Raw genomic sequence first — 17,117 nt, 5'->3', positions numbered from 1 at the left:
TGTGCGTTTCTTCGAACTGAGACGTTTAAAAGAGCAAGCGCAGAATGGCGTCGCAGCTCCTCATCGAAACCGAAGAAGTTTCGACGTCTTGCGAGTGCGGAGAAAGTCCCCCTTTGCGCGTTTTCGGGATCACAAGGGAACTATTGTTGAGCATTATATATGCCCGAGGACATGCAGTGAACAGCAAAACATGTATATAGGTAGTGACGCATATGAAGCCCACTATACAAGAACAAGGCGCGGCGGAATTGCTCAGCAGGGGGTCCATTCTCCAACATGACAATGCCCTCCCACATATGTGTCGCGCATGACTACTTTGACCACTTGCGATCTTCTGTTTCATTGCCTTCCACATCCCCCATATTTGCCTGATCTCGCGCCATTGGAGTACCACATCTTTGGTCGCTTCAACGAGGATCTCGGAAGTCGCGCATCCGACGAAGATGTGGAAGCGGCGGCGCATCAATGGCTGCACCCGCCCAAAAGACTTGTATTGCCAACTGTAGGATGAGGCAAGCTTACGCTTGCCTCAAAAGACTTCCCTGCTTCTCCATTTTTTACAGCGGTATCTGTTTACGGGAAGGTATCGGGGAAATCGCTGTGGTTGTATCACAAAACTATAACAAAAACCCTTGCTTCTTCTTTTAAATAATCAATCAATCAATCTTCTCTCTTCTTCTTCTGTGTCTCCTTCTGTCTGTTGACGGTCGGTTTCGCTGATGCAAAACAAGTTAAAATAATCTAAAGCTAATAAAAGTGACATACTCAGACATGGATTACGTTGTTCCGGAAAATGTCCCGATTTTTCGGCGTTTCCTGTCCAGCTTTCGTCCCAATTTTAGTAATATTTTTGCCCCGCTAATCCCCGCTTTACACATCACCACTCAGTTTACAGATCACAAGGCAGTATACTCGTCAGTCTAAAGTAGTTGTGCATATATATCAGTGTCATATATGGAAGTGTCAACATCACACCACACGCAACAGCTACCGCTGAAATTCGCGTTACACAATCATCACCGTCCTGTATTTTCCTCTTCTCCCTTTCAACTCAACGCAACGCAACGCAACGGCACGCAACGCAATACGGCACTGAAATACTGCGCTTCCCAAACCATGACGCGCATGCATTGAAAAGCAGGGAAATTACGGTGAAAAATGATATATTGTGTTCCAGAATACTCATATTCATTGTTCGTCAATAAATTATTTCAGGTTACTTATCGAACCGAACTCGTATAAACTCGCGTAAAATAGGCCACAAACTAATCTGTATTAAATTTGTGCCTCCTCAGCCAAACAACACAGCTCACTTAAAAAAAAAAAAACATGCTCTTTCGAATTCACCGCTTCTTTGGCCAATGAAGAAAAAATACGTATAGTTGCGTCCCAAACATACTCCGGAATTCGCATTTTCGTCAAAGGCGCACTTCGGCGAAGACACGGACGAAAGCAGAATTAAGAATGTCAGCTTAGGAACGATGGCGGCGGATTACATGATTTGTTATGCACGGGACAGCAACGCCGAGAACGCGGGTCGAAGTCATCGGTAAGAGGATTAGCGGGAGGGTTAAAAAAGATGGACACCCAAGACTTTCTCTGACACAGGTTTTTCTTCGTTCTACTTTTTTTCTTTTTTCTTTTGTCGGTACTTGTCAGGCTTAAATTCGCCGTGGGTCGCGTAATAAAATGAGATTTGTTGACGGAAGGGATCTGGAATTTCGATTCCCTTTAGATACCTATAGCAATATAATGGAGGCAATGTCTTCAAAATCTTCAGCTCCGGTTTCAGATCGTCAAGGTTGCGTGTTCGAACGCCATCGTTGGTTACCAACTGCGCTACGATTGTTGAAAGGATATGCGTATAATTTATTTTTAACCAGGAATCTCTAATACCCCTGTCACACGGGCATTTCGATCCTTCTCGAATCCGATCTGCATCGAACTTCCCGAGCACGCTCGAGTTTTGACGCTGCTACACGGCCACTTTCAATGCGCATTGAATGGTTGACCTGTGCAAATGAATAAACGGAACTCATTAATTTCGCGTTTCCTATATAACAGCGATATTAGTGGTTTTACCGTATACCGATGTAAGCATCATTTGTAGCTTCGCGCGCATGTCCGTCTTAAGTTATGACAGTTCACCGGGGTCGGGGATGCAAATGGCGGCCGTCGAGCCGTCTTGAAATTCTCAATCCTGTTATGGGAACTGTCTTGAGTCAAGCAGGATCAAAGTTCGATCCTGCTTGGAAGCGGCCGTGTAGCACCATCCGATCTGCATTGGGTTCAAGGAGGTTCGGTCGAGCAGGATCGAAAATGCCCGTGTGACAGGGGTATAAGGTACCTATAGGTATTCGAAGCAGTTCGACTATTATTAAAATGTATCTTACGCTCAACTTCGCTGTCTACCGACGAATCGGTTTTCAACACTTCTCCGAATCTCGTCTTAATGAACATAATTCTTCTCGCAGGTACAAATATTCGGCTACAACTCCGACCTGTACGCAAACATGTCCGAAGCTATCGAGCTTAGAAGAAGCGAAGGGCTCGTCGGCATCTCCATCCTCCTGCAGGTAAATCGAAGGGTTTCTGCGTAGCGTAAGGCTCTTAAGGGTACGGGAATATTAAGGACCCAGGACATCGCCTTGAGCCGCGGCGTATCACTAACCAATATTTCCATATGCTGGACCAACTATAGATGCATCCGAAGCCGACCCCTGCTCGATGCCCTCACCCTTTATTTATTTGTTTCTTATTCCTTCCTATTTCTTTCTTTCTTTTCTTTTTATTTATGTATTTATTTCTTGATTTTCTTTCTTTCTTTCTTTATTTATTTATTTATTTCTGGAATAGCAAGCCGAAGTCTCGTTTAGCTGACCTTTCCCCCGTTTTTTTTCCCCATTTTCGTCTAATAAATATATCCTCCCCCCTCACCCTTTCTTGGTCACGTGAAATAGTACCTCGGCGAATAGCCGCAGACGATTTCGAACTCAGAAAGCTTGCGACCACGAGTAGCTGGCTTCCGATGCGGCTACGGTAGCTAAGAGAGTGAGAGGGAGGAAAGGAGGGAGGGAAAGACCAACGCCCGCTCATTGCCTCCTTTCCCTCCTTCGATACGCGGACATTAAGGGTCGGAAATCGTCCGCTATTGCGAGTCACCGCGTTCTGCGAATTCGAGAACCCGCAAATGACTGCAGCTCACCGCGAACCTGCCGCGACCTAAATATTTAGACAAAAAGTTTAAGGCGCTTTCCAGAAAACCTGTTTTCAGGAACACTGAGACCTTTTTTTTTTTTGCGATTTATTTCCAAGTTTTCCCATTTGGTACGCGAGGACGTTCAATCAGAACTCGCAGACGACGGTGGCTCGTCTTGATGGCCATGACCGCTGAAAGCACGTTCGCGATTGGCTGCCGCCGTTGAAAACACGGTCCCGATTGGCTGACTCTTAGTTGTTACGTCACGTTGACGAGCGCGCGCAGGCTTTCTGTATCTAGGTGGTGTTGGAAAGACTCAAGTCGAGTGACGAGCGCAGAGCTTCAGTTTTGATGGCTTTGACAGGGTCCCACGTACATTCCATTTCTTCTTCACCATATTCTTTTCTTTTTCTTTTTTTTTTCAGTTGGGAGATCTTTCACACTCGGAGCTGCGTGTCCTGACTGGTCAACTACACAGGATAACGTATAGAGGTAGGATATATGTTCCATGGCTATATCTCAAACACACGGAAGGTGCCTTGATGATGAATTATGATGATTATGATTGGCGCGGAATTTTATTGGCGCAAAAGCAACTCAAGCTATAATGCGCCAGGTAAAATTGTGACTAGCTAAAAATCGGACGGTTATACTAAAATAATATAATTGGTATATTGAGATATAAACAAAGACATGAGATTATAACGTGCCTTTAGTCGGCATTGTTTTGGTCACCATTGCGTCACCACCTTGCGTCACCATTCCGCAAGTAGGCTTCACATCATTACGAAAACGGTTAAAGGCTACCGGAATAATTAGCAGTAACTGGAGGCCGGTAAAGGCAAAGGACGGCGCCTGGGCTAATTGCCGTCCGTCGTGTAGTTCCGCGTATCAAATGGAACATAAAGAGCGCGCATGCGCACTTGTTCGCCGCCAGCAAAGAAAGGGGCGTGTATTCGGTATGATTCACTATCGCACCGTTTAAATTATACGTTATTAAACGGGCGTTAACGTGCATACGATGTTTCACCGGTGCAGACAGTGTTTCCTTAAAGGTATGTATGGTGTGTAAGTTCCAGTTGGCGATACAAGTTCCAGTCTTCAACAGAATGGAGAATCCTCGAGGTAGCGATACAAGAATTGAGCTATATATGGAGGTGTCCCCATCAGGGACGGGCAGAATTCAAAATACATTATAATTAATATAGTGTTTAAAATATAAATACGTGTACTTATATTTTGCATTTAAATACACAATTGAGAAATGTATTTATAATTATATTTAAACACCAATTTTGGGGTATTTATTATTGTAAATACTATATAAATACTCCTAAATACGCGAGAATCTGACTCATATCTTACAGTCACTGTGCATTTCACCTTTCGGTAACGAGGGCAAAGCAGAGTTTTAAAGCGCCGCGCAGTTATGCCGTGTTTTCGCAAGCGCGCACATGCAACAAACCTTTTCGGATGGCAAGTTTATCGCAGTTGTTGAGGGCAACAGTTACGACTACCCAACTACCTTGTTGTTCAAAGCATCTTCGTCAAATTTAATACGAGCCTTTCGTCGTCGGCACCTGTGGAGACGTGCCCTCCTTTGCGAATCTGATGCTATACGGCCGAACGGAAGATAACTAGAAGATGCAGTCTTCGAGAAATTTATTATATTAAAATCGCCACGATAATCTAACAAACAAATGCTATTTTTCCCTGCTGACTTGTTGTTATGATCATCATTATTTCTGTAATTCCAAATTCACAGTATTTATGGTAGCAGTTATGGTATTTAAATGCTGCATCTACATTTTGTATTTAAATACTCACACTGAAAAGTATTTTGTATTTATATTGATATTTGTACCGCGATATGGCAAGCATCGTCTTGTCCCATCTTGCAGTCCTCACTACAAGATTTTACATATCTGTAGTTTGAGTAGCGACACGTCATCAACGTCTAACGTATTTGTGTGCGGTGGGGGGCGGGGGCAGCGATAGTTTGTAGGTTAGCAACATCACAGTTGTTGCTACATTCTTGTCACGTTTCTATGGTTAGTGAAAAGCGAAGTGTAATTAGGTCAATTAGCTATCACTATCGAGAGCTTACGTAACGAAATAGTGTGCTTTCCGCATCTTGCAGCTGCGGTTTCAAAAGAAACCATTCTGGTGTTGTTGTTCTCGAAGTTCACAGGATTTCCAAGTCCTACACCCCATCCGTAGTGTCCAAGACCACCTGGTATTCCATCAGACAAGTTCCTAGAGCCCTAGATGCACATCCTATGCACGTAAAAATAGAACACAGGCCGTCATCGGATTACACTGCTATTCAGGAATGTGGGATTACGCTCAGCTTAAACAAGTTCATGAGACGGTTTATTAGACAGGTTCATGAGAAGGAATTAGGGTTGGTATGAATGCCCCCGTAAATGATCCAATAAAGCGAAAGTTGATGAGCGATTTTTTGGGTTAAACTTATTTCTTTTTTTATGGTCTATTCCTCCATCCTGTAGGAGGTTGCAGGCCCTTTCGTAAAGTCTCCCGCAGCATAAACTGAGATACGTGCCTTCGAACAACGTTAGTGTGAGAACTGACATGACGGAGTATTGACGTGTAAACTAAAGCTTTTTTTTTTAAGCGAGATAACACGGGAGGATTCCAAAGGTACGCAACAAAACGAAATCGGCAGTGTGTTGCACATTGTATCAAACGCCACTGAAAACCAATAAAACCAATAAAGCTCGCACTTTATATTGAGGCGTCGCACGCGAGGTAACACCTACCTGGAAAAAGGTCCCATTATTCCCCACGAGGGCGGCGCTGCGCCTTAATCTCTTTCAATGACAAGCGTTCAACCTTTCGACTGCGGACAAAACTGGCGCCGTTCTGCACCGATAGAGAGCACGATATGGCCTTCGACTCCCTTTTCCGTGCTAATCTATTGACACTAGGGCTTTATCCTGGTACTTCTTTTCTACACGCTTCGCTCGGCTTCGTTATTGTTTTAGCGCAAGAGGGCGCTTCTGTCATTCTCGCTCGTCTGCTCTGAAACGGTGGCGTTCAAGTGTCCTCGGAGTAGTGCACGCTTTGTTTCGGAGTCAGACAATGGCTCCAATCTTCCAAATGTTCCTCACTGACGTTTCAGCTTCGATTTTTCTCAACGAGACGACGACGAAATGTCGCAAAGTGAGCGTTGAAAGAAGGAAATTACCGCCGAGTGAACAACAACAACAACTCGTAAGGGAGATTACATTAGGTGACTGTAGAAAAATTGAGCACCGTCGTTGGTTTGTCTAACCGTTCCTGGGACAAGGAAGGAAGGCATTCAAGCTCAGGAGAGAGTCCTACTTTCGTGGTGGAGCGGTAGCACATCTGACCGGAAATCAGAGGACCCAGGTTCGAATCCTGGCCTTAGCACCTTTTTTTATCCTGAGTTGGTTGATATCAAGAAAGAAAGGTTCGACCTCACGGTAGATGGCCTAACGAAATGAAACTAAAATTAGATGGGATCTGTCTCACTACATGTTCGTGTTCAACCTAAGAACTGCACAATATGTAGTCCGTAAATCGGAATAATTACTCCGCCACCAGGTGCCGCCACATACACAATGTAGTTTCGGTTTCAGTGCACTACATGTCTAGAGTGACGCATGCGATTGCAGACGATAGAAGAAAGGGCACGGTGGTGATTAAGCGTGCCGTTCATAGGTCGAACACGACTGTAGGCAATACAAGAATGCGAAGGATAACCCCGGTAATTAAACCGAAATACTCCAAATTATTTTTAAAAAATGCGCGTTAGCACCGCGAAGCAACTGTACCTATACACAACGTACGGACGTGAATAGATAGAAGAGCTGGGAGACACGGGAGGTCGTAAACTTCTACGTCGATTTCTAGGGCACCTGTTCCTTCATAAAACACATATCTACCGGAGAGATTATGGACAGCACCGCCAGTGAACGGATTCGACCCTGCCACCTCCCAGTACATTTAACATGACGTCACCAACCACGCAGAGGACACAGCCGCGCCACCGATACCAAGTGAAACACGTGGAACGACAGCATCGCACCTGAGATGAAGAAAACTTAACGAGAACAAAACGATGAGCAATAGAGCAAGATGCGGGCAACGAACCACAGCGCAAAAAGGCCCTGTATAGTCCAGAGATTACCTTCAACTTCCACGGATCAAGAAGAAGGCTGCCCCTCAACGTTTACTCACTCAAACAAACATTTGATCAAACCCACGCACATAATCCCCCGGCTACCCGGGGACACGATCGACCAGAAGGAACCCATCGTATCTTCCCAATGGGGGACCTCCGCAATCTTCCCGTCGTCGCCATCTGCTTTCTCGTCCACAAGTGTCTCCGTGACTCCTCTGCATTCATGAATGCATACTTGCACTAAAATTGAAGACGCACGCCAACACTGATAGCTTCAAAATCAATCTGCGTTCTTTTTTTTTTTTTTCTCCTCGAGACAGGTGGCTGTCCGATGCAACGTACGACAGGTTTTAGAAGTTGGTATTCGAGCGAATGGTTTGTGCATAAGTTGGATCCATTGTGCAGGTTCAGTTATATCCCCGTAAGAAACAGCAGCCACCGATACACGGATGGACCGCGGAAGGACGCAAACTATAGCTTCCAGAAAAAGGGTCAACTAATGCGGGGTTACGGGTGGTGCTCGTGATGATGATGATGATAGCATTGTTGGCTACACTGATGTGGGCACTGTAGGGGGGGGCGAGATGGGATGGGATGGGACGAAATGAATGTGGCGAGCAGGTTGGACAGGTTCGTAGAAAGTATTTTGTGCAACGAGTGTAGGGGGCCAGTAAACGCAGAGTTGGAGTCTGCGCAAGGCCCGCGCACTGAAAGAAGCCACGTGTGTTCGAGCATCTTTCGGCGAAAGAGCCTCTTGGATGAAGGACATCATCTAGGGCACCATTTTTGCATTGCACGAGGAAGTTCTCCGGTACTTCATTGTTCAGGGGCATGGGGTTGTTTCTAAAACGGCATCTAGCACGAATTCGGAGCCCCAGAGACAAGGGCAGTAGCAGTAGCTTGTGTCCTTCCGTGACCTTCCGTGACCTTCCGTGACCTTCGGTGACCCTCCGTGACCCTCCGTGACCCTCCGTGACCTTCCGTGACCATGTCTCAGTGGCTCCATATTCGTACGAGGTGCATTCCTACCAGCTAGAGTCACTAAATAAGCTTCGCTTCAGAGTATCGACACTGAGGTCCAAGGGAGAGCAGGAGCGCCATCTTGTTTCCACACCATACCGGTACCATCCCCAGTTGAGGATCAAAGACGGCAAACATAATGCTCGCTGTGGGATAGAGAAGCGTGTATGATTGTTGCGCGATAATCCTTGTATTGCCCACCAGAGTGTCCCGAAGATGTGAAGGTGAGCTCAAGGCCGTCAACTGCTGCTTGTAAACGAAAGGAACATTTTACCCACGCACGATAGATGGCACCGTGCGCTAAAGTGCGCGTGGGGAGCGTGGCGCGGAAACAAGATGGCGCATGCTCGCTCTTGGAACTCAGTGTCGATACTCTGAAGCGTACCTTATTTAGTGACCCTACTATCAGCTAGCCCATATTCCCGTATTTGTCAGGTTAGTAAGTGGACGTGAAGGAGGCTTTGAGTTGATAGTCGAGCAGGCGGGAATCGATCGGGATCGGAGTGAATTATACGCAGCGTTCCTGCTCTACAGTCGCGCTCAAGGCTAAGAGGTGGTGGGTTGGAATCCTACCACCGGCACTATTTTCTCAAGTTTCCCTCGGGTATTCCGGCACACCATCCAGATCGACATGGGCACAGTTCCCCCTGAAGTCGGCCCAGGACGCATACTACCTCCCCAGTCTCTCAATCCTTCCTGCTGTTGTCTCTCCATCTGTCTACGTCTGTAGAACACTCATAGCCACAGTTGCGCCGCGGTGCTAACGGGGAATAAAAAGGGACCAAAAACCAATTACAGGAAGCGGAAGAAGACATGTACAGCTCGCTTTCTAAGCACACTATACGCAAACACGTCACCATCAGAATACGTTATTTATTTATTGATTGATTGATTGATACCCTCAGGGCTTATGATTTATGCTTTATGTGCATAAAGCACATGCGTTATGCTTCATGCACACTGCAGCGAGTATAGCAAAAGATGAAAATGACCGCAAAAACCGACCGTGTACATTCGTGTCTGCCACGTTTATGCTCGAAAAAAAAAATGTCTTACCCTGAGGCATCCTGCGGGACTTAAGAACGCTTAAATACGAAAAACACGCCTAGTATTTGCAGGAAGAAGAGGGAAAAAAAAGAGGAGGAATATTTTAATTAGACTTACTGGTATGAAGAACACACCGGACGAAAGAGGAAAAATACAATAATGGGAAGAAGCGGCTCTCGGACAAGTCATTGCTTTTGTTCAGCCGTTCAAGAAACAAAGAAGACGAGAAATGTCAGAACGGGCGTTAATGGCGTAGATATTGTAATTTTGCGGAACGTCCAGGAAAGGTGCAACGAGGAACAATTAGCGAAGATTAATGTCGTTCTGGACGCGATTGCACTTGTTGTAGTGCAGGTCGGCGTGGACAGCCTCATTTTACAGTGAAACCAGAGGATTAATCTGATTCGATATTGGACCTAACATTTTACGACATCTAGGAAGCCTCAGTATAGCATGCACACAATCAAAACTTTACGCCTCATGCACAGCTGACTCGTAATGCTATCGTTGTGGCATGAAACGCGATGTATTAGAGTTCCATTCCTGACTAAGTCTTATGTCCCCACAATCATACTAAATTAAATTAATTTAATAATTCGGGTCTTTACCGTCGCGAGACAACTGAGATCATAAATCCATTGAACGAAAACAACAACAACAACAAATACACTGATGATGAAAAATGGGGAAATTCGCCACCTGGGTTAGTGGCCCACACTCTAAGAAAAAAAGGAGTACTTTTACTCCTTTTGGGGAGTAATTGCATTGCCACAAAAAATAGTCCCTTTCGGGAGTAAATGCACGGGAGTAAATGAATGTCACAGAGTGAAGACCGCATTTCACGCGCTGTTGTAAGAGTCCCAGGTACATAATTGGTGCGCATGCATGAAGATACTTTGAAGCAAACCGTCAACCGTGATATATCGAGTCATATAAAATCTTGCCCCATACTAGGGCACAATTTGCGAAGAAAGATGCGCTAACTGTTTCTTACTCTGTGTGGCTGGGAAATTGCTACGTTGTGTGAGTTATACAGCCTTATGTCGTTCAAATTGACCAAGCGCACATATTTACGTAGACTTTTGCATTCAGGAGACCATTCGCGAAGTTTAGTGACAATTTTCAGTCCTGGGGAGTAAACGTCGGGACTAAATGTTGGGTTAGGGGACTAAAATGGGGAGTAATTGCAGACTAGGGGAGTGGAAGCTGCAATTACTCCCCATTTTACTCCTTTTTTTCTTAGAGTGCACTACGCCAATACCGACGGGTCTGCATGAGATGTAAAATGATAATGAGGGGATGAGGAAGAAGAGGCGGTGACGAGGAGGCACAACAGGATTTAAAGAACAGAAACAGGAGACCGGTGTCTTGCAGAAAATCCAGGAAAATTTGCAGGGCACGACGCTGTTGCAGGATCTCAGTCCAGGGCCCCAAGGACTGTCGCCAATGTGAAAGGAGCGGCAGTGATCAGACGGTTTCGCAAACCATTGAATACATGTGTCGCACAAATTATATACACTTTTTTTTTTTCTTCCTGTGACAGGGATGTCATATAAAATTAACTTCCGATTTTGAGGAATAAGACGCCATGACGCCCGCAATATTACTACCTGCTACATTCAATTTATTTAACCGCAGCACAAACACCAACCACCCCATATGATGACTGTAGTACGGTACATTAAATAATGTAATAATAATAATAATATTTAAATATTTTTAGGTGGTTATAAAAGTAAAATGGTGAAATTAAACTGCATAAAGCTTCCGCTTTCAAATATTGCATAAGCATCGCAGCAAAGACACCGCCGCACAAAATCAAACTGGCAAAACGCAGTCGAAAGCTATATGCAATAATTCCAAAAATGCGGTTAATAGTCGCACAAAATACCGCTGTCTATCAGAATATTTTCCCGCCACCATCAATCAAGCGGAGATTAACGCCGATCAATTCCGTCGCAACACTCATACATCCCGAGGTATCTGTATTCCAACTGCCAGACATCGGCGGACGGAACGATTACAAATCTCTTCTGCGTTCGCGAAATTCTTTTGACACCCTCAAACCCGGCACTTTTCATCACACGTGACAAGCGCGTAACAAATTTTACTCTCGCCTCCAAAATAAATTACCGTTTTACTTGGTTTATATTTTGGCGTGGTCCCCTCTCTCAGCACAATCAATCACAAAGAGTGCGAACTGTACAAAAAAAGAGAGAGAGAGAGAGAGAGAGGAGAATTAAAACAAAAAGGATTAAAAAGGACGAAAGGAAAATGTGAGTGGGAGAGAAAGGGGAAAGCGAACGTCCGTTCTTAAGTGACGTGCAGTTAGCTATGGGGAGAAGACGCCCCTGTTTGCAAACACTTGAAAGCATATACTGGACACAAACGAAAGTTACGAAAATAAAACCCGATACGGCAAAAAAAAACAAATATACATCTAGTGAAGTATAGAAGAAATAAAACGTGATACGGGGGGGGGGGGGGGGGGGATAAGGAATATACACGGAACACAAACAGCATTGTCCGTTTGAAGGATTTCAAAACGAGAAAAGGCAGAGAAATATGTCTACCCTGTTTGTCTTGGAGCGAACGGTCGGAAATAATGCTTTTGCACCGTGCGTTTTTCCAGCCGTACGTCGTGTTTACAGCTGGACATCCATAAAAATGACAGGATTTGCTCCGACAGTAACCTTTCTCGATCTCGCCTCTGCGTAGGATTTATTCGAGCCTTTATCCTAAAGGAAGAAAGTGACGGATAAAAAAAATAAATAAAGTGGAGATTGTACTCCGGACGTGCGAGACGACAGATACGAGGGTTTTGAGATAATGCGTCTAAATCGAAAAGATGGTAGCACGTACACGAATAATGGTGCAGATTTGTGCCCCTCGTGTATTGGTACACTTTTCTGTTGGGATTGAAAACAGTCCCCTGATGTATGGCGCGTAGATAAGATAAGATGAGACGGACGCAGTATATAGTGCTTCGATTATTTGAAAATTGGCATTTTAGGCGCTGGACGAAAGGACGATAAAAACAATCCCGTTTGAAGTCCAGGACATTTCAGATCTGATTACTACTCCAAGCCACCCAAGGAAAGTTTCTCATAAGCCCGTGGAAGGGACGCCAGCTTTGCGAGCTTTTTCGTGAAATATGATCCTCTAGAAAAGCACTTCGGTCGAAATCGTTACCGAGTTGTAATAGATCAGAAGGAGATCGCGAGCTTTAGGACAACACTAGAAGTATCACGATAACACGCGCCACTCGATGTTTGAGTGGCTGACGTCACGTTGCTGATATGTGACTGACTGACAGCGATAAGGAGCCGGAAACGGAAGGTGCTTACGATTCTCTAAAACTCCTTATCGGGTCCGAAAGCCCGATAAGCCACTTCTTTCAAGTGGCAAACAATCACGTTGTTGATCCTTGATTGGACAGCTTCCGTTATTAGAGAGTTTTAGCAGACCGTTGATAAGGTGGCTTGCGTCGAACCGTATCAACCGGAACCAATCAGTGGATAAGATTCTGAGTCACGCACGACTGCGATTGGTTCCGATAGGCACGATAACCTTATCAACGGTATACTAAAACTCACTATTGTATCTTTTCATTGACCGCGTTCCGATTTACGAAAGCGACGTTCTTTTATTGATTTTTTTTTTCTATTATCAGTTTTTCGGCAAACATTGTGAAAGGAAAACGCTTGTAGTCCTCAACACTTTCGATGTAGTTTGTTCCACATTGCAGGTAGTTTTCCTTCCCGCTATTAACTTAGATTATAGGGGTTAAACCTCGCTGGTCGTAATAATGCAGAAACCCTAGCTGAAGCAGAACGAGGCAGGCGACATCTGGTGAACATGATGAAAATTAACCAAACAGACAGTCATAAACACAAATCCTTCCAAAGCCCCAGAACGTTGAAAGCTTCGAAGTCGTTCCTGTGTGGCGTAATCGGTAGCGGTGAAGAGTAGCGCGCCAACTATTGGCTGACCTCTCTCAACACTTAAAAAGAAGAAGAAGAGATCTGTCGGTTCGAATCCCGCCGCTGTCTGGCTTTTCGAAGGCCACTTGCTTTCAATCTTTGTTTCCAGGCGTTAGGAGGCATGGCGATGTTTTTCTTTCATTTTCTCTTATTTATTTACTTATTTTTTTGTCTTTCTCTGAGGTAGGTCTCACCTGGCTTCATTTTCAAAGCTAAACAAGAAGCCGCATCTGAGTTGCACCAACAACTGCTTTGTAGCAGATGTTGATGAACTATAACTAGTACGTAGTAAAAAAACTACGCTCTAAAAGGAGAAAATAAAATCACGTCATTTTAGTTATTTTGGAGACTATAGATGCATTGCCACAACAGTCAGTCGCGATTGAATGCACGGAGGTGTATGCGAAATTTAGGGACTATTGGCAGTGGTGGGGAGTAAACTTCAGGGCCAGTTGACTAAAATGGGAAGTAACTGCAATTCATGGGAACCCGTTAATTACTTCCCTATTTTTCTTAGGGCGTAAAGCCATCCGTTATCATTACGAGCAGAGTTATCCCAATGCCGTTCTTATCTCTTCCCGGTCTTTACACGGACCTTGACTCTCAACGAATCCTTACTTTTTCTAGCGTATATGTACAGAAAAAAAAAAAAAGAGAAAAACTTTGTTCAATGATAACACGAACTTCGCGCGCTCTCCAGAAATCATCTTTTAACAGAAGCCGCTGTTATTCCAAAAAAAAACAACAAAAAAACATTACGATAAGTAAAAGTTCCTCAGCTCCTTAACTGATACCGTGCCAAGATATATATTCCAACAGACACAGAACTTGCTGACAAAATCGCGCTAGTTCAGGTAGAATGTTTCCTTTTTTTCTTTTCTTTTCTCCCCCCCCTTTTTTTTTTTTTTCCTTCCTTGTCCGCCATTAATTATGGCGGACGCGTTGGGTGTTGTCGTCCCAAGAGTGATTAATTACCGAGCGTCCGCGAAATATGTCGCGGAGAGGACAAACTTTTTGGGAATCCTCCGTTTCCTTTGGCGAAGCCATTATTTTCTCGGGGACTATTTATATACCGCTGTACTTACATGCCGTGCATTACAGAAGAAGCACCAGCAGCTTTTGGCACCTCGTTCGGAGTGGCATATTCTAGAAGTGCGCCTTATAACTCGTCGAGACGGGCCCCAGCCGAGCCGATTAGAGGGTCGGTCGCTGCCAGCAGATAGAAACTATAGACGACAAAACAACTTCCCGAATACCAATTAGGGAAGTAATTCATTAAGTTGCACTGAACTCGTAAACGGGACTCAACTCACGGCACTGTTCTATGCGTTACACAGTAAATTTCAACACGCATAAAACGGGCGTAAAACCTCACAGGGCCGCCCAACGAGCACAATGTGCAGGAAGTGCGATTACAAAAGGAGTGGACAGGTAGATGAAGAAGGTTTTTTCTTCGTGGGCAGCTCTGTGAAAGAGAGCATCACGCTGACGAGACATCACCGATGTGCCTCAACTTTCGATACACTGTGCTGCATCGGCGAAACAGCCCGGTATAGCAATTTTCGGAGAAACGGTATGCTTCTTTTGCGGTACTGATAAAACGGCTAAGATTCCTACATAATGTGTGATGACCACTTCCCGCCTGTTCGAAGAACGTTGCCGGCGATTGAACGGTCAACATCGGTCGTAATATGTTCGACTGTGCAATTTTTTTCGTCTATCCAATAAACTTGCGCATGGCTTAAGCAATGCGAAGGCAACGCGAGAGAGTTCCAGAATAGGAATTCCTCACCGCAACACAAAACGCGAGCATCTTGCGCTTGCAGCACCATCGAGCGGCAGTCACAGTTATTCATTTTGCGTAAGATATTCATTTACATTTAAAAGTACAAGTTTTGGTCCCAAATATACGCGTTCAATTTATGTTAGACTAAACGATGCGTGTTTTGTTTTTTACTTTGTGTATTCCCAGGTCAAGAAGCCATATTGAACCACCTGTCAATCAAAGAGCTCCTACCAGACACTGAGTACTTCATGACGTACGAGGGCTCGCTCACAATGCCCGGATGTCACGAAACGGTCACGTGGATCGTTATCAACAAGCCAATCTACATCACCAAACAGCAGGTGAGATGGTGGTGAGGTATCCTTATTGAACGCTATAGGGGTGATGATAATTATATGGGAGCCTTAGTGGCGCACGAGCTAGAATGGCCATAGTTCGCCAAGGCGGTACTAGGCGTTTGTGACAACATAAAAGAGTATATATTTGTGTATATTATTACTACTATTGTTATTATCGTCATCATCATTAATCATGCGTTTGTAGTTGAATTTTATAGAGTCCAGCTGCTGGCTTCTTCTATGAAGTGTAGGATAACTGGAACCATCCTCGTAATTTATGTTCCTAGCAGTTCTCATTTCATTGATTGATTGATTGATTGATTGATGTAAAAGCTAAAACTAAAGCTAAGTGCTCCCTCACTGCTGTTATCACAATTGGTTGGTTGGTTTGGTGAAAGAAAAAAACAAGTAAAATGGCCCTCATGAAGACGACTGCTTACTCCAGTTTTTCCATTTTTACAATTTCAATGCCTCATTATCGTGGCAAATAATTACACATACAAAAGACAAGCCAGACTGCATAAGCCACTCTGCGACGCATGCTTAGGGCCCGGCAATCTTTTAATCTCAATTAAGCTTCCAGTCTTATAATTACACCCGGAAGAGTTGCAAAAAAAGAAGTTAATTGAGACGGACGTCTCAACCCATTAACACCTCGGCTTCCTCGTCGGAATTCATCGCCCCGCCACGATATGCTAGATAAATGGTTCGACAAGTGTTATAATAATGATAAGCACAAGATACAAAGGAAGATGCTTAATCTCGCTGCTTCGAGTGCACATTTAGGCGCACGAAGCAACTGACGGACAGCGACGTTTATCTCCGGTTTGGTTGTTTCGATCCCCGCGTAATTGAGCGCGTCTGTGAATGACGCAAGTCTCGGGAAATGGTCGGCAACCCTGGGCCGAATAATGCGCGAATCGCAAAATATGCAGCTTTTCGCGATTGCTCCTCCCTCCGCTAGTGCCTTTGTAATAGCGAACGTATTTTGTAATAGAAGTAGGGTATATCTAAGGCCCTTCGTTTTCCGCGATTCAGCGAGATTTCGCGGAATTCGGAATTAATCGCGGAATCCTTCGTTTATTGGCGCAGAATTTCACGGGTCTCTTATTTTTAGGGGTGTGCGCATATTAGAGTTTTCCGAATTCGAGTCGAATATCAATCACTCGAAGTATCCGATTCGCGAGTCGAATACCCAATATTCGGCTTTCCAGATATACGTCTCTTCGCCGAATACGAGCGACACCTCCCGAAAGTGGGCTTCACCTGGCGCTTCCCTGCATGTGGTGAAGCCTGCTCTACAAAATTGAAGCCTGCTTTACGAAATTATTAATGCTGCAGGACAAACATAGACAGATTGTAGTTTAGCTTAAAATAACGTTAGCCCGAGTTTATTATGCATACTTCGCCTGAGGAAGAGGCGGCGTCCCTTTCGTGTACAGTTTAGCTGTGGCAGTGGGGGATTTTGATTTCATATCTGGGAGGTTGCCTTCAAAAAGTCAAGGCTTTTAAATAATGCCTACAGCCCAGGAACAAAAAAGGGTGTCCTACAGATCTTAAAGTGTCCTAAAGAAGG

General features: G+C 44.6%; 2 protein-coding genes across 5 annotated transcripts in view; one reads left to right on the top strand and one right to left on the bottom strand.

Annotated features, from left to right (window-relative positions):
* The window catches only part of LOC135394941 (kelch-like protein 2), a 203,928-nt gene that overhangs the window by 180,081 nt on the left and 6,730 nt on the right, over window positions 1–17,117 (bottom strand). The gene's annotated exons all lie outside the window — the stretch shown is intronic.
* LOC135394943 (carbonic anhydrase-related protein 10-like) overlaps window positions 1–17,117 on the top strand; it is a 64,188-nt gene that overhangs the window by 42,088 nt on the left and 4,983 nt on the right. Inside the window, exons 3-5 of the mRNA XM_064626036.1 lie at window positions 2,475–2,576; window positions 3,625–3,691; window positions 15,390–15,544. Of these exons, the coding sequence (XP_064482106.1) occupies window positions 2,475–2,576; window positions 3,625–3,691; window positions 15,390–15,544 (324 nt within the window). The remainder of the gene's footprint in view (window positions 1–2,474; window positions 2,577–3,624; window positions 3,692–15,389; window positions 15,545–17,117) is intronic.

Source organism: Ornithodoros turicata, chromosome 5 (assembly GCF_037126465.1).
Source record: "Ornithodoros turicata isolate Travis chromosome 5, ASM3712646v1, whole genome shotgun sequence".
NCBI classification, from domain to species: Eukaryota; Metazoa; Arthropoda; class Arachnida; order Ixodida; family Argasidae; genus Ornithodoros; species Ornithodoros turicata.
This window is presented reverse-complemented; position numbering and strand designations above follow the sequence as displayed.